General features: G+C 36.2%; 1 protein-coding gene across 3 annotated transcripts in view; it reads left to right on the top strand.

Moving 5' to 3' along the window:
* The window catches only part of MEIS1 (Meis homeobox 1), a 151975-nt gene that overhangs the window by 106905 nt on the left and 21750 nt on the right, over positions 1-23320 (top strand). For all 3 annotated transcript variants that reach the window (XM_049785070.1, XM_049785069.1, XM_049785068.1), the window contains exon 9: positions 17920-17996. In XM_049785070.1, the coding sequence (XP_049641027.1) occupies positions 17920-17996 (77 nt within the window). The remainder of the gene's footprint in view (positions 1-17919; positions 17997-23320) is intronic.

Genomic DNA, 23320 nt, shown 5'->3' with positions numbered 1-23320 from the left:
TACTATACATTATCTTTTAGTGCTGGTTGTATGAGAAGTTTGCAGACTTGTTATTGATAACCTTTGAATGTGAGTTCAATGAAAACTTTGCAAATGCCGCTGTTGGCTAAGATTTTTTCCTTACCCTGATATACAAGAGAAAAGAGGGAATTTTTATTTAGCTCAATTAAAAAAAAATCAGCATGCTATTTGAAAATATTTGAACAACTTTAAAGATCAGTGAACAAACCAATCTCAGCTATACTTTTAAATTTATTACTGTGTTAAAGATTTTATTTATTTATTTATTTTGGGCCACACCTGGTGGGGCTTAGAGGTTGTTCCTGGTTCTGCACTCAGAAATTACTCCAGATGTTGCTCTGTGGACCTTATCGTGTGCCAGAGGCCAAATTCCAATCAGCCACATTCAGGGCAAGTACCATATTCACTGTACTATCACTCTGGGCCAAATGTTTCAATTTTTGTTTTGTTTTGTTTTTGTTTTTGATTCACACCCAGAAGTTCTCAGGGGTTACTCCTGGCTCTATGCTCAGACATCGCTCCTAGCAGTCTCGGGGGACCATATGGGATGCCGGGATTCAAACCACCGCCCTTCTGCATGCAAGGCAAATACTCTACTTCCATGCTATCTCTCCAGCCCCCAAATGTTTAATTTTTAATAGTGGAAAGGAGGAATACCTGGCTTGAATAAATTCCTTCAGCTTCAGGAGTTGAAGCTGAGTTTAACCTTGATATCATGCTACAGGTTGACTCCTGTCATTTAGGGTTGATGGTAAATGATATACACCTGACTTCATGAAATGAACAGTTATTTGTCATACATTAAGACCAGTTGGCTCAGTGTGATTGGCATGTCACAAGATGACTCGTTTGAAGTATCACTTTTTAAGTAGTAATGATTGCTAACACAGAAACAGACTGAAAGGAAAACATAGATAGTTGGGTATGCAGAAATGTTGATAGATAATGGTTTATTTGTTTTTTAAATATGTTATAGGGATAGAACTAAAAACTAGTCTGTGAAGTGCTGCAAAACAATGTCATGGCAGTCAACTCCCAGTGGCTAGTTCAGGATGGGCACTTTTGCCCTTGTCTTAAGGATTGCCAGTGTTATGCATGCAGTTACACAGTGCATAAAGGCGAGGGTCATTTCTAGGACAGATAATTGAACATTAATACTCGCTGACATTGTGGAAGGAATGATATGTCAAGCTGACAAGGCCTATGTACTTACATCTGCTGATTGCCTGTGGAAGAAGGCTCCCTGTGTCAGATTCAGACCCCAGGCCTGACTCCAGCAGGGTCAGGAATGAAGCAGCCATTAATCATGAACTGCCGTCTTGGGCCATGATAGTGTCTGTAAAATCACTCCATATCCTATGCATGTCTGGCATGAACAATGTATGTGTTCTAGAGTTTCATAGCATGACTTCAACAGAAAACAAATAAACAAAAAATCTGTGCAGAGTTTTAAATTGTGTCATCTTATAAGAATTTTAGTTAGACTGAGTGTAAAGTTTTCTCCTTTTTTCTAAACCAAAGTAAATGTCCTAGAAAAATGACAACAGTTTGGTGGCTGTCATAGATGTCTGAGGTGGTATGTCTTGTTCTTATAGTAACTGGTTTGATGAAATTTTTGTTTCTTCATTCATCTTTATTACTGTAGATATGCAATGTAATGAAGAAATCAAACAAAAATTAAACTGATTACTTGCTATGATTTATTTTTTGACTCTGAAAATATATTAAATTCTGTAGGCAGATTTCAGAGCAGAAGAAAAAAGTCTATGCAATTAATCTCTTATTGAAATCACATGACTAGCACTTTCTTGGCTCATTCATAATAAATCTTACGTGATTTTCAATCTCTGTATCTATTCAAAAAATTCTTGGAACAATCTTGAGACACCCTTGATGTCCAAATTCTACCTTCTTAAAATCATTTATTTTGGTGTTAGTTACTCAGTATACATTTAATTGCATAAAATAGGGCTCCTGAGAGCAGTTATTATCACATATTGGTTAGCATTACAACTTTTTAAATCTCAGTTGCTTTGGAGTGATGGAATAAAGACTTTCATCTGTAAATCTAGTTTCCCTTTCTTATTAAAATAAATAAAGCTATTAAACAAAATATATGCATGTAATAGTTGAGCTTATCATTTGGCATCATCAAAATGAAGGTGTTTTGCATTAAAAAAATCAGAGATTCCATCTCGGGTTTGTTATAAGGTACAGATCCAAATATATTAAAAGTTTCTTTGTGTCTACTTATATATGATTTGCCCCTGAGTTTTTTTAGTTATGTATTTATCTGGATCTACTTAGACAAAAAGTAGAGTTCTATTTAAGAAGACTAAAAAATAGTTTTTCTCCAAAACCCCAGCAACTAATTGAATTAAATATTAACTATTGATGAGCTTATGTTGTGAATTTGCCAAAAAACTAAAACAATTTTCATATGCCTTATTTCCAGAGGTTTGTTTTTAATTACAGAGGCATTTGGTTGGCATGCAGGGGCGAGCTTTCACTCCTGATATGTCCTAACTGGATCCCAGGCCAAAAGATTCTCTGTTCCCTTTTCTCAAGAGCACACTTTTCTGCCAAACATGGCACACATCCCTTGCCAAGCACGGTGGGCAAATTGCCACTTTTGACTTCCAGCCACCAAAGACAAAGACTTTCAATATCCCTTAATCCAGTAAGGTCTAATGGGCCTCACACCATGATGGTTTTGGATTATTGATTCCACCCATCCCACATATTTAATATGGGAATATCTTCTCAGTGACTTGCATAGTCCTCCCAGATGAATCCGGCACATGTGGACAGGTGCATGTGACCTCTTGAGGATCATTTACATCTCCTTACTCATCTGTCTGAGGGCTAAGCACATCTATGCTGTCAATCTCACCTACTATATATCTTGCTTAGGGTGGGGGCCATACCTGACAGTGCTCAGGGGTTACTCCTGGCTCTATGCTCAGAAATCGTTCCTGGCAGGTTTGGAGGACCATATGGGATGCTGGGATTCAAACCACAGTCCTTTTGAATGTAAGGCAAATGCCCTACCTCCATGCTACTCCATGCTATCTCTCTGGCCCCTATATCTTGCTTTTTTTAATATTTCTTTTTTTCTTCTTTTTATTTGAGGGGGAAGGGCAGCACTGGCAGTGCTCAGGAGTTACTCCTGGCTCTGAACTCAGAAATCGCTCCTGGGGAACCATATAGGGTGCAGGGAATCAAACCTGGAACTGCCCTCAGTTGGCAGCATGCAAGGCAAATGCCCTACTGCTGAGCTATTGTTCGGGTCCCATTTATTATTTCTTTTTTAACAATCTTCTCTTAGGAACATACTAATTACTTATTTACTTCTATAAAGTGCAAATGATTTCAAAAGTGATGGCTGGTGGGTCTGAAATGTGATTTGGAAAAATATGACCTCTATTCTCAGCAAAGCCAGTTATGATTTGTGGATAGTATGTATTTTGTCCCCACACGATATGCAAGTTGAAAATGCTGGACTTCTTAAAAAAATTCTTTTAAGTTTGTAAAATGCCTTCCAAGAGGTAGGCAAGGAGGAGGGTAGAAGAAGGTGGAAGGCAAACATTGGTGACAGGAAACATTTGCACTGGTGAAAGGATGTTGTACATTGTATGACTGAAACTCAATCATGAACAATTTTGTACCACAGTGCTTAAATAAAGTAATCATATATAATTTTTAAAAATTCAACTACATGGTAACAACTGCACATTAAACCAGGTGTGGGGTGCTCATCTGGATTGAGAGAAAGGAGGGTTACCTGTGTGAATCCCTTGAAGCTGGCCTTGCCTTTCAATCCTCTAAAAGTATTTCCAAATAAAAAGAATTATAAGAAAACATTAAAGCCTAATTAGAATGCTAAGGAGAAACCATCACCACTCTAATTATCTTAGCAGAATAGTCTAACCCTTTAAAATAAGGATAAGTAGGGGCTGTTAAGATAATAAGAATAATAAGGGGCTGGTGATATGGCTCAGTGGTAGAACATGTGCTCAGTGGTAGAACATCCATGAGGCATCAGGTTTGATCCCCAGAATCTCCCTACTTCAACCAGTGTGTGCCTCCCCAAAACAACAGCAGAAGAAGAAAATAATTAAAACTTAAAACAGAGATAGACATTTATTTTACATATCTTTTCATGAACTAATCTAGCCCTGAGAGTTTTCTTGGATTCAGTAACTATTTTCGAAGTGCTGGTCACTATGCTCAACAGTTGGATGTATGTTGTTTTAGATGACAGTCAACAACATTGCCATGTCCATTTTACTGATGAGAAAGTTAAGGCTCAGAAGATTTCAATGCTTTGGGCTAAGATCAGACCATCATTGTGGGTCTCAGAACTTAAACTTCAATTATCTAAATAAATGAGTACACTTAACTACATATCCTCAAACCCCAAGCCTCTTAACCTTTGTCAATGTGTAACCGCAGCAGAGAAGCAGAGAGTGGACTTGAATCTTGGGGCCTGGAAATAAGTTGAGGATTTTCCCTACAGGCCTAAGTTCTCCTAAGAAGGGAGGCATTGGGCCCCTTGTACTAGCAATCTTGGGTCAAACTTGAAAGACATAGTAAATAAAACAAAATCTAGCTTCAAAGAGGAACAAGCAAGTTGGTGATAGGGTAAGAGTATTTTATCCCTAAAGTCCGTTTTACAGTGGTAAATGCTAATAGAGAATTTGTAGCATGGGCAGAGTGATAGTACAGTGAGTAGGGTATTTGTCTTGCACACAGCAGACCGAGGTTTGATCCCCAGCATTCCATATAGTTTCCCAAGCACTGCCAGCAGAGCCAGGAATAACCCCTGAGCATTGCTGGCTATGGCCCTAAAATAAAACAAAAAGAAATAAGAGTTTTTACCCTTACTATTAGATATGTAAGTTTTGTGGACAAATGGTGTCAGCTCATTTAAAAAGAGTTTTTCTTAGTTTGTTTTAGTTTTAGTGGTTTGAGTTCTTTGTTCTACCTAATCAGAAAAATCTTGCTTGTTTATGTATTAAATCAGAAGCTGGACCCACCAACTCAAAAGTTTTTGACATACAGGGAATAGCTTTTAATTTTATTATTATCAAGATAAACTTTGGGAGAGTGTTAAGAGAACTAGATTGAGAGGTAGGAGGGTGAGGCTTCAGACATGCGTGCCACAACTTCCTGGTCACTGTGTCCACATTGATTTTATTTCATCTCCTCTAAAATCTCTCATCTCCTAGAAGGAAAGGGACATTATCCTTCCTTTCTTTCCAAGGACTTCTAAGGCTCAGAATTTGGGAAAGAACTCTTTAGAAATGTCACATGTCCTGCAAACGGAATGGAAAATGGATATGCCATCAGTCAGCTTCAGAGTCTTTAAAACAGAAAAGGACTAAGTAAATAGCCTTCTAGTTAACCTTAATCAAACATCTTTATTTCTGCATTTTTCTCTTATAACCTTGCTGGTGACCATCCCATTTCTTTCTCCCTTTCATCTAAGATGCTACATGAAGATGTTTGACCAAGATCTGTAGGAACCCCACAGAAGTGAATCTACAGCTCTTTTGTGTATCCCTGCCCCTTTAACCAACTACACTAAGAAAGAATAATTTGGGTGACAATTATTAAGGATCTACCCAGTTGTGACTAAGATTCTTCCCTTCTTCCATAATCCATTCTGGAGACAGACAGTGAATTCACATCCATAAATACTTTGGGAAGTTAGAAAGAGTTTGCTTAAGGTTCATAAAGATAAACGTAATCTTATTACTCAAACAATTTAAAGTTTCTAGGGTTTTTTTTCCCCTTGAGGGGAAGTTCTCTTTAGTTTGATTGCAGGATAAGGGTTTTGTTGTTAACAGAGATAAAATATAGTGCTGAATAATCTCTTAAATTAAAAATTGAAGTGTATGTTAGAGAGAATAGAGATAATTAAATAGCTTAGACTACAATGGGTAAAGAGAAAGAGTTTTCATGAAAATTAGCTTAGTAAAGGTAAATTGCATTTGAATCTTAACTTCAGATCTGGGTGCTCTGCTATTTGGCATATGTTGAATTGATAATGCCTGTGTGTTAAAGAATTCTGATTGTTTCTTTTCCCTCTCTCACAGCTTATAAAAATGCAAGCAGCCCCACTTAATGAATATTAATAGGAATGATGTCTAGATAGCACATGCAACCCCCTGGATCTGTGGACTTTGGATGGAGGAGTCAGAGTGGATTTCTATGGCTTTATCTATACCGAATGTACATACTTTAAAAGAATAAACAACATCTTAATATTTTAATATCAACATTCCAAAGTAGAGATTTTAGTGAAATAAAAAGCTTAATTTTCCTTCCCTGAATATAATATGCACTAAGGTCTGCATTTTAAGAGACAGGAAACTGTTAGCTAAAAAAGAAATTAACTTAATCCCCCTTCATTAAGTTCCAGTCTTTTTTTGTTACTTAGAGACAAGTAATAATTATACCCACAGCAATGCAAAGCATGTTTTACACTTTTGTTACACAAAAGAACTACAGTTGTTAAGGTGACAGCAAAAGAAAACGAGAACGTTGATAAATACGGATATAGATGTTTTTAATCTTTTCTGACTCTGGAAAGTAAATTTCACTCAGGTGTCCGAGCATACTTTAATTCATGAACGGCAAAGATCTACACATGTGATTTTTGAAAATGTCAATCAACTTGCTAACAATATTTTCCCAGCTAAGGTTATAAACACAACAGCAAAGTGGGTGTAAGAGCTGTAAAGACATCCACACATCTTAGTTCTTTTATAATGTATAAAAGCGGAGCATTTTGTTTGCAAGTTGATATTTTGGGGATGGAACTTTCAACAAGTACATACTAAATCGTGGCAGTGCATTTTATTTAAAGTACATGCTCTCTTCTCCTCTCTCTCTCTCTCTCTCTCTCTCTCTCTCTCTCTCTCTCTCTCTCTCTCTCTCGTCTCTGACTCTGTGGTGCTGTGAAAAGATTTTTTACATTTTATCCTTACAAAAGGGGGGAAATCATTAAAATGTAGTTTGCACCATTACATTCTGTTATTTGTCATCTTTATGGCTGTTCTATAGTTTTCATTGCACCTTTAATGGTAAGCTTGGTCAGGAGAGGTGAGAGGGAATGTGCACACACTTGGCTGCGGGTGCTGCTGACAGTGCCTGCTAGCTGGGCTTCAATCCATGTCCCTGTAGATTTTAATGTCCCCACAGACTGCTGGCAGCCTGCTTCCAGCTGTGGCAGGCATGATGCAGTGAATTGCTTTTGAATGTTCTTTACTCAAATAGGCAGTAATTACAAGCTTAAAGAGGTTTAGTGGTCCAGTAAACTACATAATCACCCCTGAATTAGCCTGGGCTCATCAGTCGCAGTCCAGCAAGCTCAAGTCTGCTGTTTGTATGCAGCCTTGATCACATAGCAACCTGATCAGCAGGTGTGGAACAGCCAGAGTCCCCCATAAACACAACTGTCTACTGGGGACAATGATCTCTAATGAGATGAGGCTACACCATCACTGTAATTTAAGTGGGAAAATTAGCACTAGAGAATGAGTACCAGTTCCAGGGGTCTTTAGTCATATTGGTAGCAGCACAAATTCTCCATCTCTCTCCCTCGCTTTCACTGTCCCCACCCCCCAGATTGCCTCATCAAATGTACTGTTTTCACTTTGAACTTGTGGACACTTTATCCTTTAAACAAAGATTTTTCTTGTTTAAACAGAGGCAGTTGATGCTAGACAGGTCATCTGTAAAGGCAATAATGATTATTGTCAATAGATTAATTCCAAAATGGTATCATTATAGCTCACCTTCCTTGTCTTTTTCTTAATGGCTTCAAAACCTGTTCACTCTGATTTTTATAATGGAAAAGTGTTCTTTAGACTAGTGTTCAGTCTTCTTTTAGCTGGCACATTCTCTGAAATAGTATGGATGAGCTGTATGTAGTTTGGAAAAGTTCCTTGCTTTATTGCTGTTGATTGCCTAAATCAGTCATGGACTTGGCTTTTAGAAATGTGGTCCAGGATGGTGTGTTATTGTTTTGGTTCATTTTTAAAGTGAAAATTGTGTGTGTTGGGGAAACTTGTATTTTGAAACATCCATATTTATTCTTTCTCCACTCCTCTGCTAGTCTTTATAGATTGTATAACTTGACTGTCATGACATTGCAGTTGAATTGTGGAAAGGGAAGTTTTCCAGCCAATAAACTCCACAAAAAAAAATTTGGGAGGATTTATATATTCCAAGAGAGATAAATAGGGAAACAATAATTAGGAGCATGGGCTGCAGAACTTATCTTCTTAAGATCTAATTCCAGCTTTATTCTATTTGTTGACAAAAATGCCTCAGTTTCCTAATTGGCCATGGAAGGTATAAACATCACATATGCTTGTTATAATAATTCAGTGAATGAATACTATAAGGCCTGTAAGACTATCAGCAAATGAATACTTGGCACGGAGTAAGCATTATATAGTCATTATTAGAAATTAGATCTGCTTAGGAATTTGTGGAACTGAATGAAAAGGATGAATAATTTTTAAAATGGGACTGTTGATTTAATGATGTTACAATAAAGTAATCTACTTATAAATGCCAGTTGAGGTATTTTGGTTGTCTCTAAGTTTAACAGCACTCATTCATTCACACAACAAATACTTATTGGGCATAGTCCAGGATTAGTTGCATGGTGAGTAGGAAGAGCATTCATGCGTTTTTATTATTATTCTACTAAAATGAAATGGTTCCAAATTTAATCTAACTCATATTTGATTAAGAATCACATAAGAAATGACAGTGATTGGCAAAAGAAGAGAACAATTTATTTCAAAGCAGATAATTTGAAGAATATTATCATGTAGCTAGTTGGAACAGCAGGCATTTATTTCTATGACCTGTACAGAATGTTGCTGTCTATAACTACCCCTTATTTCTGATATTGTAAAAATATTAAAAATATTTATAAAATGACAGGTTAACAGTTTCAATTGAGTTTTTGTATCTTGTAGGAAAATTTGCTATTACTTCTATGAACAGAACTGTGTTATAGAAATAAGACACATTAATATAATACTTTACTCATAAAAATTAGTAATAATCATCACATGATTAACTCATTGGGAATTAAAGGTATTGTTACTCCATCATTGAAAAGGTCAAATAATTTGGAAGTGAGTCTTTTCATCTTCTATGTTACCACTTTTGAATTTCAAATCTCAGTTCTATTCCTTACTAGAGGTACAAGCTTGAGAAAGTTGTTTGCTTTTTCTCTGCTTAAGTCTTCTCATCAGTAAATGAGTATGATAGTTGTCTCTACCTCACGAGAACTAAAAAGGATTGAATAAGTTAATGCATGGGAAGTATTTGTAACAAATACTTTGTACATTCTCATAGTAGGATGCCTCAACCATTCCCACCCCTATCTCTATCTCTGACTCTAGGCAAAAGGGTTATCAGCGAGATTGTAGACTTAACCCTTATCTCATGGCCTGTTACAACTATTACTTCCACCACCCTTACTATTGCAAAACTACTATTTTTCAAGACTCTGAATGGAGCTGAAGGAAGTAGCAAGAGTGAGACTCGTGTGATCTCCCATTCACCTCAGTGTCATCTCTGCTCCTTGATGTTTGTCATCAGGTCAAAGAGATCAGAAGTGGATATGTGAGTGAGGGTGGAACTTAAGAGAATAGCAACTCTCCTGGATTCAGGCTGTTAAGACTGCAGAGACAAGCAGTCACTGCCCACAACAATTAATAATTTTGTTCCAGTTTAAAATGGTTTTGGTGTTGAAAACTTTAGTTTCAAGAGAGAGGGGGAGAAATGGAAAGGAAACATGAGTGGGAACTCAGGTGTGTATAGTTTGGGTCACAGAATTATGTAGCTGTGAACTGATGTTCCTGCGTAAAGAACTTGACAAGCCTTAACTTCCTCATCTGTGATATTAAGCATAGTCCTTCCCTGGGAGGTCAAACAAGCATTCTTGAGGTATGTTATATGTTATGTGTTTGTTCTACTGAATGATGACAAAGAGTTCAGATCAGCTAGATTTAAATTGATTCAAAGAAGACCAGAAGTGAAGAATGAATTTTCCCCCATTTTTCATTCTCCTCCTGAAACATCCCCGTCACTCCTCTCACCCTATTTTTTTTATTGAATTTTTTGTGTTTCCTTTTATAGTCATAGATGGTAAAAGATAATCAATATTCAGAGAGCTCATTAATAATCATAGCTGTTCAAAATAATTTTAGCACTCTTCATGAATTTTAATAATTTTAGGAAGAGGATATGTAATGCTAATTTTGAATCTAAATTTTATGCCTTTAATACTTCAGAAGACTTCTGTAATACATAAGTGAACATATATGACATTCCTATATGTAAAGTATATATGTATTCAAATATTCCTTTATAGTTACACATGTACATATATGTACATGCATACATATGTAACTATAAAGGCTAGATCTAACATATTGTTACTATAGAACTGCAAGCAACTTTTAAAAATTTTCCAAGGAAAAGAACTGTGAAATGCCTTAACATAATGTTTTCTAATCTAGTCTTTTATTAATACTTAATTGATATTTATAAGAAATGGAAAATCACTTAAGTGGGGCAGTCAGGGCATTTTAGTATGTCACAGTTGATCACAACACAATGTTTTCACTGTTGTATGTTACAGATGGTCTCATTAATGCAGAAGATTGCTATAAAATATTGCTCAATGCTTTTCCTTGCACATTTAGGTCATTTTCAAATAATCTTGCAATTAGAGATTTTTATCAGCACACCAGAAAATTCTTATGACTTCTACTGTGTATACAAGAAACCTGAGGGATTTGACTGGGGGAGGTGGAGAGTGGGCTGGCATCAATAGGCTTTAAGAAGCAATCGCTGAATAGTAAATGGAGCACATTTTATCTGAGCAAGTAGACAGTCTAGGAGTGATGCAGAGAATTAAAAAAGTAAGTGGAAATCCTGTGACTTCACTGATGATGCGCCAAATATTTTTGGCTTCTTAGCCCATATCAGCTCTGCCTTTCTTTTGATTCCAGCATGTGTGAGGATGCAGGACTCAACTACTATGCATTCAAGCTATGTTCTTCCACTGCACGGTGCACTGCTTTTGTAATGCAAATGGGAAGCACAAAGTGTCTCTTTGATAATGTGCAGTCAGAAGACAAAAAAGCATTCACTGAAACAGTAAAACTAATTCATAAAGCTGAAAGACAATAGGGGAGCATTATGGATTTTTTTAAAGGGAAAAAAGTATCCTAGATCAATGTAAATTGTCACAGTGGAAGCTATTCATAGTCAATGCATAAGGAGAAAATGACTGCAAGTTTATTTAGAGTAAGAGAAGTTTTTATAGGCAAAAAAAATGTTAAACAAATAGGAGTTTATTTGGTTAGCAAGTTCCGGCTTATGTTCTTCAAGGTTAAGTATATAATTGATTATTTTAAATGAGGCCTACAATATTTCCTTCGTAACAGAAACACTAGAAGTTTGAAAAGAACACAGAGAGCTAATGGTTAAAAGTCATATGGTAGAATTTTCTTTTCTTTAAAGGGAGTACCACTTCATCCCATACCAGAGTTTAGCTCAAGGTCAACTTGTATTAATGCATTAAACTTAGCTGTGGGGGAGGCTAAGGGCTGCAGGAAAAAGGATAAAAGAAGTTCCAAAATTGTTCTTCCAACATATTCAACCAAGCAATAGAACATTGCCTTGATAAGGGTTGTATTAGATGGTTGCCATAATTCCTCCTGTTAGATCAGCTCCCCCAGTACCTATTCTCATATCTTTAAAAGTATAGCATGTAACATTTTGCTTGAAAATTGCTTTCACCTCTATTGCTTTGTTATAGCTGTTTTGCAGTTTCAGTATAGAGGCAGTTCTGTGTCACAAGAAATTACTAATCTGAGGCTTGAGAAGGGACAGCATAACCTTCTATTATCCCACCAGCGAGCTCTGTACAGGATTATTTTCAAAATTTCTGCTTCCATTACAATGTGCTGTTAAGAGTGGGCAACGCTGTGGGGGAGGAACATTATTGAAACTTGGTTACCAGGATAGATAAGATAAAGTTCATCACTGTCTTGGCATCCACATTTGCAGTCAGGAGTGGAAAATTTGATGAAAGCAGTACATTTGGTCAAGGATATCTTTAAGATATGCGGCTGGACAGTTTCCATCTGTGGATCCTGAAGAGTTTCTCTTTTCCCAGTGATGCTCCTTGGAGCAGACTTGATTGTTTAAACAAAGTCATTTTCTTCCAGTGTATTGTTTACTTGTAAGTACCAACCCAACTTCAGAACCTTCATCCCCTGCCACACACACACACACACACACACACACACACACACACACACACACACACACACACACCCTGGCCTTAAGAAATAAAATGGAAAGAGTGCAGATAATTTTCTTTAGACATTTGCCATTTTCTTTCTGTCACGTTCTCTTTTGGGGGGTTGGGGCTGTTCAGACTTCACGTTTACATGTGCTATTTTTAGATTATTTTTTTCAAACATTCTTCAACTCTTTCTATTACACAGAATGCACACTCTAGGGATCATTTTGTTCTTTGATGAGATTATTAAGCAGTCTCTGCTCTACCCCATCATTTCTGGAGGTCTTATTCAAATCCAGAAACAAATGGTTTATATTTTACACTAGTGTAAGAGACTTACACTAGAAAGGAAAAGCCAAGGTGTTGATTATTGGAATAATGATAATAATTTTGCTAGATACTCTCTTTAGCTGGGGGCTCACTGCCCACAAGTTACTTACTTTCATTTGAATTGAGCAACTTTTCACTTATCAGAAAAGCCAGCCTATAGGCCAAAGAGATAGTATAGTGAGCAAAGTACTTGCCTTTTATATGGCCAACCAGAATTTACTCAAAAGCACTGTATATGGTGCCTTGAGCACGGCCAGGAGTGACTCCTGAGCACAGAGCCAGTGGTAAGTTCTGACTGAGCATAGAGCGAAGAGTAAGCCCTAAGGACTGTGGGGTATACCAAAACAAACAAACAAACAAGCAAACAAACAATGAAGATACCCTAATATTGTGCAGGTTGAATGTTGGAAGGGTTAACTTTGCCCATATATAATTACTGTTTTATGGCTTAGGGCTTTCACTTATTTTTGAGGTGTTAATGCAGATCAATGGGAAAAACCCGAGAAAGAATCCTGCCAACTACTTTTCCATTTAGGTCTCCTGTCTCAATCGTTAATTCTTATAGTAAGATCTAAAGGTTATTTTGTTTGCTCTCTTAATGCATCAGAGTTCTCCCAATGGTCCTTGCATATCCTTTTTCAATTCCCATCTTGATCAATTGTTTGCAAATAATTAAGCTTTTAGGAGATAATAGCATGAGGCTAATGTACACAACCTAGCTGGGGTATCCTACCTCTATCTATTGGACTGTAGTCAAATTTGCTTTGATATTTCAAAGTGATTAAGTTTATTGGTATAACAGGCAAGTGCAACCCATCTTTTCTTTACAAGAACCTAGTAATCTTTCTCACACTAGAGCCTCTGTCATTTAGGTGCCATAATTACAAAGGTATTTAGAAGTATGTTATCAATATCCTTGATTGTAATGGTTTGAAATTGATGTCTAATTTTTGTCTTAAAAAAAAAGAATGATTATCTCTTTTGCAAAATGAAGCCTACCTTTGCTTGTATCTGTGGGCAGAATGCAACAGAACTTTTAAGGTTTTCAGAGCAGCCTTGCCTGTGGCATGTTCAGTTTTTGTCCTATTTTTATTTATTTTTTAATCTACAAAGGAATAACTTATACTCTCCACTCTAGTAAAGATGCATAAGATTTAAGATATTCAAACATATTGGATTTCAGTTAAAAAGCCTACTTCTTTGTGAATTTTTGGCTGGCTATGGATTAACTACCTCAAGTCATGGCTTTCATGTGATTTTAGCAATTATAGGTTTTTTCAGAGAATTTAAAGTTTTTGGGACACCATGACCAAGCATTAAAAAGAAGAAAAGTGTACATTTGACCTGCCTCTGACAAGGGGTTAGAAATTTTTTTCATACCTTGTCCCTTCTTAAAAATGACCAGATTATTATGACATATCTTTTTTTTAGGCTTATTCATTTCTATTAAAATAATATATCCTGAACAACTGAAAATTGTTTAATTGAGACAGAGTGCTGGGCCTTCATAGCTTGAGGCTGGCTAGCAATTATGCTGCATGAAATTAGACACAGTTTGTTCCAATTACTTAAAATCATATCACATGAAAAGTGACAGAGGGAAAAAAATGGTAGTACGTTCTCATTTTGTGATATTTAAATTATGAAATCAGAAACTGCATGATGTGCAGAAACAACTAAAATTTGTGCTGAGGGTTTAAGGGCCATTTGATTGCTCCTTGAAGCCACAAGGAGCCAGGTAATTGTAATGATCCAAAGAGAATTTTTCTGACATCACTTGTATAAATAAAATGTGAACTCTTTTCCTTATAAAAATGGATATAAATCTTGCTCACAAATAGGCATGTAAAATATACTTAAACACAAGATAAATGATGGTGACAATTCTCAATTTTCAAAATAGCTATGAAAATGACATAAATATTCATTTTTATCCAGTTCTGGCCATAATTTTAAGGAAATCAACAAGGCAAGCAAAAGATTTCCATGTGCTTTAATTCTATTGAAAATGATTGAAAGAGATTTTCAGAGGATGTACAAAACTACACAAATACTATTACCTGAAATGTTACAGCTTACAAATGATTTGTATATGTCAATATATATCCTCATATAGAAAAATAATTCAATAGCTGAATGCAAAATTCTGCATATTTCAAAAATCAGATTTCCATTTTGTAGAATTTACAGGGCTGAGTGACCAATACTTTTGATGAATCTTAGAATTGCAGAAGACAAAGATGAGGATTAGAAAAGTTGTCTCCTATTGGAAATCAGCGATCTTAAGCTAATAATATCAATTACACAATTTAAAAGGGTCATATGATTCATCGTCAATTTTTAAACTAATATAAACAGAACTACTGTATTTCAGACCACCATTCAGTATTGTATTCGAAGAATAATAGATTCACTTGGTTTGTATTGTGTGGCATACCTTTACACCTTCGGTAACACTTTTGGGTAGCGAATTGCTTTTTGCTCGATATTCATTTTTGGGATTTTTTTTTCCCCTGAGATGACTGACATTATACTGAATGATTGTCACCTTTGATCTCAGTCTTTTGTGAGGTTTATATATCTTTCTTTGAAAACTGTGTCAGCAGTACTTTTAAGAATAAGCTAGAAAAGTAGGACTGTGGATCTTAAATTGGATTATCTATACTTCCTGTGAGCTTTGAAAAAAGTTTATATTTTGATGTTGCATCTGAGTCAAGTGTATCTGTGTTTCACGGTGAGTTATAGCTAATTTTTGTTCTCTAGCTATTTCCTGACTTCTTAGTATGTGATAGTGGTGAAGGGATTGCAGGTAGTGAATGAGAAAGGTATGAATATGAGTCAGTAAATGTTTGTGAAGAAGCATGCCACCTAGAAACAAATAATAAAAGCAGGTATTTTTTTTAAAGTGATATTTCTAGCTAGGTAAAAAAAGAAAAGGATTGTCGTGAGAGTAACATGGTGAGCTGGTGGAGTGTGAAAAGGAAGGCTTAGCATTTGGGTCGATGAAGGAAAGTAACATAGGCTGAACAGTATGGAAGACTGAAGGCCTGGACAGATGGAAGAGGACTTTATATTGGTCAACTTTGAGGAACTGAGTGATTATTCTGGAGGACATTTTTGGTCATATTGAGGCCCACACACTGGAAAGGGAGAAGGAACTATCATTGAAGCATGCCTTTGTTATTCCTCCCTGCCCAGTTTCCTCACCTGTAAAATAAAGGGATGATAGATTCCATTAATGTCCCTCAAAGGACATAATGGGGATTAATAACCATGCTTTCCATAATATACTTGGAGCTCTTTAGAAAAAAGCACTATATTCCATGAAAGCAAAGCCTTATTCTAATTGTGTATTTATTGATTAAATGACAATCAAAGACAATGCTTATGGGAAAAATTGCTACATCTTTGCCCTCCACAAGCGAATCCCATGTGTATCTCTCTAGAAGATATTTAAACTTAGATATAAGAGCACTGAAGTGGTCATTAGTGAGACTTCTTAGCCTCTAATCAGACATTATTAATGAGATTAAAGGCTATGTTAATTAACATCCAATAGACCTAAATTTATTTTCCAATGTGAGAGATAGTTAAATTGAGAGTTGGGGGTGCCCTTTTCCTTTCACAAGAAAATAGAGGATTGACTGTTACAACAGTTATCTTGGGAGAATTTCCTAGGATCTAGTGATTCAAAATTGTTTGTGACTGTACAGGTAGGAACCATGTCTGCATTCTTATTGGTAATATACTATATTCAAATATAGATGACTACTGAGCAGGAAGTATTTATGAAAAAGTTAGTTCCAGTCAAATTTTAAGCATTGTTAAAAGAAGGTATAAATTTAATTTTAGTATTTTATCTTATGTTACTTTTCTATCCACTCTACTCATGAGAAGCCCAATAGGGAATATTCTTAGCACAGAAAACATGATGCTCTTAGATATGCTACTGCATGGATTCAGAAACCCAACATGAGCTGGTATTCAGATTCAGAAACTAACTTTGGTTTAATTTAATTCCTTGGGCTTTGCAGAAGACTTAAATGAATAGTGCAAAAGGGTCTGGTAAGATAACTCAAAAAGCCAAATCACATACTTTTCATGAGGGAGGTCCAGATTGATCCTCAGAGCCAGTTGTTCCCCAAGCACTGCTGAGAGCAACACCAGTGTACCAATCCAAGAGTAGCTCCCAAGTACCACCAGCTGTGCTCCTCTCAAATAATGAGCCAAAGACCGGAGAGATAGCATGGAGGTAGGGCATTTGCCTTGCATGCAGAAGGATGGTGGTTCAAATCCCAGCATCCCATATGGTCCCCTGAGCCTGCCAGGAGCAATTCCTGAGCGTAGAGCCAGGAGTAACCCCTGAGTGCTGCCAGGTGTGACCACCCCCAAAAAAGAACAAAAAAAATGAACCAAGTTATTTATAATATTTGCATCAAGCGGTGGAGGGATCATGTCAGGTTAATAAGGTGTTTAGGGGCCGGAGAGATAGCATGGAGGTAAGGCATTTGCCTTGCATGCAGAAGGTCGGTGGTTCGAATCCCAGCGTCCAATATGGTTCCCTGAGCCTGTCAGGAGTAATTTCTGAGCATAGAGCTAGGAGTAACCCCTGAGCGCTGCCAGATGTAACCCCCTCAAAAAAAAAAAATAAGGTGCTTAACTATTAATAATCCCAACTGAGATTGTTGCTCCTAATATTTTAGTTTTAGAAGCCCAAAGATTCTATAAAGATATCAAGTCAAGGTGGTGCACTCTTCTATGCTGAAAAGGAACTTGTCTTCATTTTAATCCTAGAAACAAAGTGGAGATCATACTAAATGTTCTGTTAGCGACAAATAAACCTGTTTAAAGATAAACTCAGTATCAAGGTTCTGCAAAGTATCCTAAGTAGCTATTTATACACTTCACTAATCTTTGTAATTGGCTTGTCTTTTATTGCCATTAATTAGATGATGTAGTATTCCATTAATAAGAGTGACACACACCTCAGCATTTTTGCCTTTAATTATAGACTCTACTAAGACACTTAGGTTATTGACAAAATAGTCTATATTTTTCCAATGTAGACATACATAATTTTTTCTATGGCATGTATGTATTTATTATTGAATCTCTGGCCCTCATCGTTATCAACTCCCTAGCACCTGACAAGTGATGTGTACTACTTTGTGTCCAAAGTCTTTGTATATACACCTGTCCTTTTTCCTCTCTTTCAGCACCCTTACCCTTCTGAAGAACAGAAGAAACAATTGGCACAAGACACGGGACTCACCATCCTTCAAGTGAACAATTGGTGAGTCCTTTGGCTTTGTGTTTACACACAGTCTGCTTCCCTTCTGGTCACCTGCAGCTATTATTTTGCATTTGCAAAACACACCTAGTCGTGACCATATTTTTCCTCCTGGTGGCTTGTTGATTCAAAGGTGAAAAACGAACTGTTCCCTGATAGGTGAAAGAGCCTTTTTCCATTGGAAAAGAGAGTCTCAAATATAATTCCAAGACCTCCAAGACAGTATGCAGGCAATTAACACTTTTTTTCCCTATTCTCAGACCTGTGGAAAAGTTGAATTCATGAATTAGGCAAAGGAAGATTAAGAACAATTACTACTAATAAAATAGTACCACTATAAAATATATGAAATTATTTGAATATGGTATCTCTTCTTTCTCCAGATATTTAATGGTACATAATGTTTGGAAGCCAACATTTGACTTCAGGATTTGAAACTTTGGATAAGAAACCACTGTATTGATTTCCACCTCCTTTAATAATAGGGTATCTTAGGTATAGTGCAAGTCTTTAGTACACATTCACTATGGATCTGTAAATGTTTTTCTTTTTATTTTCCCAGGGCTTTCTCCTTGCCCCTTCAGGATAATTGATACAAAGTAGTCTCATCCTATTATCTATGAAATAAGAAAATCTGGGGCCGGAGAGATAGCATCGAGGTAGGGCATTTTGCCTTGCATGCAGAAGGATGGTGGTTTGAATCTCAGCATCCCATATGGTCCCCTGAGCCTACTAGGAGCGATTTCTGAGAGTAGAGCCAGGAGTAACCCCTGAGCACTGCTGGATGTGACCCAAAAAAAACAAAATAAAAAAAGAAAGAAAGGGGGCCGGGCGGTGGCGCTAAAGGTAAGGTGCCTGCCTTGCCTGCGCTAGCCTTGGACGGACCGCGGTTCGATCCCCCAGTGTCCCATATGGTCCCCCAAGCCAGGAGCAACTTCTGAGCACATAGCCAGGAGTAACCCCTGAGCGTTACCGGGTGTGGACCAAAAATAAAAAATAAAAAATAAAAAAAAAATAAAAAAATAAAAAAAAAGAAAGAAAGAAAAAGAAAATCTACCCTCTCTTAACTGTCAGGTTTTAAATTCTTCAAATAACTAAATGCAGTTACATTTCATGAAGACTCTGAATTCAAGGAAAATTTCCTCTTTTCTTTTATCTCTCATTATTCAAAGGAAAAATTATGTTTATAGCTTGAAGCTATGTAAACCCTGATGTATCTCAGGCAAGGCTACACTATTTTTAAATAAATGTGTTAATTCCCTATTTGAAGGGAAGTTGAGATCCTGTCTAAGGACTAGACAACAAAATTCTGACAAATGTATGTTGGTGTGGTATGAAGCTTTGAGAAAGTATGATTTATTACTCTTTCTGAAGGTGCTGAAAGCCAGATTTCATACAATCACACAGAGTTCGTGTCATATTTGAAGGGTATGGAAATCTGATATTCTCTAAAACTAAGTGTATCTAATTAATTGTACCAATATCTTTAGATTATATTTATGATGGGGAAACATTATCCTCTTTGAAGTAAAATCCAAAGAAGACCAAAGCCTGGTTGGGGAAAGAGGAGAACTGGGGATGCCAGTTTTTAGACAGAGGTATTTCTTTTTGTTCAATAAGTGTCAAAGATTAATATTACAGAATCTCTGATTACATGGCCTAATCCATTTTGGTGAATAAATTTGTTCTTGATGTCCATTCCACCTACATTAACAGACCTTCCCTGTTAGAGAGCTTGGGAGCCTTTGGGAGAGATTTCAGATCTATTAAACCCCATTACAGAAAATGTAATTTCTGTCAATATAATCCCACATATTCTTCAATTTAGTATTTTAGAGATAACAAGCTACTTACAATATATTTGCCTTTGGAGGATTAATTTACAAAGTGCACTATCTGTAAGACACAGACAGACTCACATAAGCATTGCTTGTAAAGGTTATCAATTTCTATGACCTTACCACAGCCTTGGGAGATCAATTTTTGCAGCCCCGCTAGTCAAGTGCAAAGGAACCAATGGAAGACAGGCTATACCTAAGTGTTACTAGGAGTTGTATTGCAACTGTGGTTTTACTGTTTGCCTATTTTTACTTTTTATTGTGTCTTCATTTTATATTGCTGCTACTACATATTTGAACTTTGTCTTTCAAATTGTTCTGGATGACAGTCACTATCAATTTTACCTGTGCACCTAAATTCACAGATGTCTTCAATGTCATACTGAGGGCAAGGCAATTTTATGCAATGAGGGGACAAGACAAGAGTTGTGTTTTCTGGGAAGCATTCACATTTGAGGACCAAAGGACAAATGAACTCTGTAGTTCAAGTGGTTTATCACGAAGGTTATCTCTCTTCCTTCTCAATGTCATTAGCACACATCTCCCATTAATATCATTACCAGAAAATAAATGCTAATGCACATTGCCACAGGTGGTCAGACAGCCTTACGGGATATTTTTTTGTGAAAGTAGTAACCAGCAATTATTCCTGTATCATTTCTCTTAATTTCATGAAAAATCAGTGATCACAGACTCCCTCAGTTTTACAACTAGAAAAGTAAAAATTTTTTTGAAAAGGAGTAAGACAGACCATCAAATATTTTTCTGAGAATTTGCAAATTTTACCCAGAGCTTCACACTAATACTTAGTATATAATTTAAAAGTCACCTTTACTTAGTTACTTGGAATATAAATACAATTTGTTCTCTGCTGGCAGTGAGATGTCTGGGTGTGGTCTCTCTACCTTTGTAAAGAATTAGAAGTGAGTTTGGATTAGACGTTTGCTTCCACCTCATTGCTTTGCATTAAGCAACCATTTCTTACAATAACAGTTTTGCTGGTAGAGAGTTTTTCTCACATAATTAAAATTTACAAGAGATTGTTTCTCTTAACTGACAAATAATATTTTATGTTTGATTTGAGATTTCCTGTTCATTACTTTTTTCAACGAATATTCTCTTTTTAAGGAAATAAAAATATATTTCTTTTGACTTTAAAAAGGAATTCTAATGGAAAATTGGAAGTATCAGAGAACTTTAAGCTGATATAAATTAGAAATTAATATAACTAAGGAGTTTTTATTTTACTTTATTTTTTTGTTTCGTTCAGTTTGGTTTTGGGGTCACACCTGGTGATGCTCAGGGGTTACTCCTGGATTTGCAGTCAGGAATTACTTCTGGCAGTGCTTGGGAACCATCTGGTTGTTCAGGATCAAACCCAGATTGGTCACATACAAGGCAGGCACCCTACCTGCTACATTATCACTTTGGCCCCTCATTTTTCCTTATTATAATAAAAATTACACAAGGATATTTTGGGGATGGAAGCTTGGGAACATTTGCCCTGTATTGAGCAGAAGCTCATTCTATTTCTGGAAATAGTAATTAAGAAAAAAAAACCCTCTTCCTTAGCATTTAGCTTTTCTCCTTCATTTAATTTAGCCACTTAACTTTTTAAAAAGTTGTCTTCCTTGATTCAGAGCAATAGAGCAGTGAGTAGGGTATTTGCCTTGCATGCTACCGACTTGAATTCTCTCCTTGGCATCTCATATAGCATATGGTCCCCCAAGCCTTCCTGTAACGATTTCTAAGCCCAGAGCCAGAAGTAAACCCTGAGCGTCACAGGGTGTGGTCCAAAAACCAAAAACCAAAAAAAAAAAAGGTTGTGTCTTTCTTCTTGAATTTTTAAAAACTTGTTAACACACATGTACATTTTGATGAACTATGAGTCACTGTTGAAGAGATTTAATAAAATGCTGAAGGGCAGGTTGGGTGTAGATCAGTCATAATTATTGGCAGTAACATAATGTATCAAAATACTTAGTATGTAAGTGAAAAATATAAACTCATGTCTAGTTGTTAGCTTGTCATAGAAACCTTGGCCAATGCAGCTTTAAGTTACATTCTGACTGAAAAATGAGAAAAGAAAAGTTTGATAAGTCTTAATGCTTCTTTCATTCAATCATTGAGCTAATTTTCCACTCTTTAATCACCATAAATAATATAGACTAGTCACCCGGAAAGGCCATAGAAGATAGGTTTTGAAGAGATAAAAGGGGAAGAGATACAGAGGGAACAAGGATAAACAACAAGATAGGTTAGACTATGAGAAATTAATAGCTGTTAGAGCTGGGGGTATGCCTCTGTTGTGAACTACATATGTTTATTTGAATAATGTCTTGGGTTGAATCCCCAGCACCAAAAGTAGACAAGCAACAGTAACTACAACACAACTGTTGTCATTCATTTTTTAGTCTACTTTCAGAGTTATAATAGAAAGAACAATAGAACCAGGGAAGTGATTCAAAGGATGAGAGTTAAAATGTTTTGTATTGAGGAACCTTGTCAGTCTCCACTATTTCATGGTCCTGTCCTTACCACTGGTGTGGCCTATGAAACAAAAAGCATAACAAAGAAGAAATAAAGAGAGAAGGAATTTTTAAAAAGTGGCATTGGAGTCAGAACTAAATGGATTTTGGTGCTTGCCTTGCATGTAGCTAACCTCATTTATTCCACAGCACCTGCATATGATTCCCCAAGTACCACAAAGAGTGACCTCCGAGCACACCAGAAGTAAATTCTGAACATGGCCAGGCATGCCTCAGTCCTTTGCACCTAAAAAATTCTCTGAGAATTGGTTTTAGCGTATAAGAAATGTCACTTTGAGATGGAATGAATGTTTGTTAACTAAGACAAACCTATATCAATAAGCTCCTTGAAAATTGAAGTAATATGCAAATAATTTGGACACGGCATTTTTACCTACATTATTTAAGTATGTGAAGTATTTGCATGGTTTTTTTAAATTACTTTATTAAACACCATCGTTGCAAAGTTGCTCATGATTACATTTCAGAGTTTTTCAGAATCAATTCTCATAGTAAATTGCCTAAATACTTCCATAGAGTATGTTGGGATAGATTTTGATTATAAACATACTTTTGAAATATAATATTTGCTACAAGTAGATGCATTTTTTTCTCATTCGCTCTCTCCAATTATTGTTTGATCAAAAAAATGATAGATGGTAACATTTGGGGATTTTGTCTTGTTTTTGCATTATTTTTGACAGCTACTTCTGTTCTTTCAGGCTGATGAAAACATTTACCAATATGTCCTGTGTTTTGTTTAAGTAGAACTACCTTAAAATGTAAGATTAGATGGTTATTTGGGACTTTATGTTGAATCTAAAGAAAACTCTAAACTCAAAGTCTATGCCTACTATTCTTTTTTCTCTTGAATACACAAGCTTATTTTTTATAGTGAAAATGTGCATGTAGAATGGCCAAACAAAAACTCTCTTTATGTTTCACAGCAGTGTGGCAGGCC

The sequence above is a fragment of the Suncus etruscus genome, chromosome 12 (genome assembly GCF_024139225.1).
Source record: "Suncus etruscus isolate mSunEtr1 chromosome 12, mSunEtr1.pri.cur, whole genome shotgun sequence".
Lineage (NCBI taxonomy): Eukaryota > Metazoa > Chordata > Mammalia > Eulipotyphla > Soricidae > Suncus > Suncus etruscus.
The sequence above is the reverse complement of the archived record's forward strand: the minus strand, read 5'-3'. Positions and strand labels throughout refer to the sequence as shown.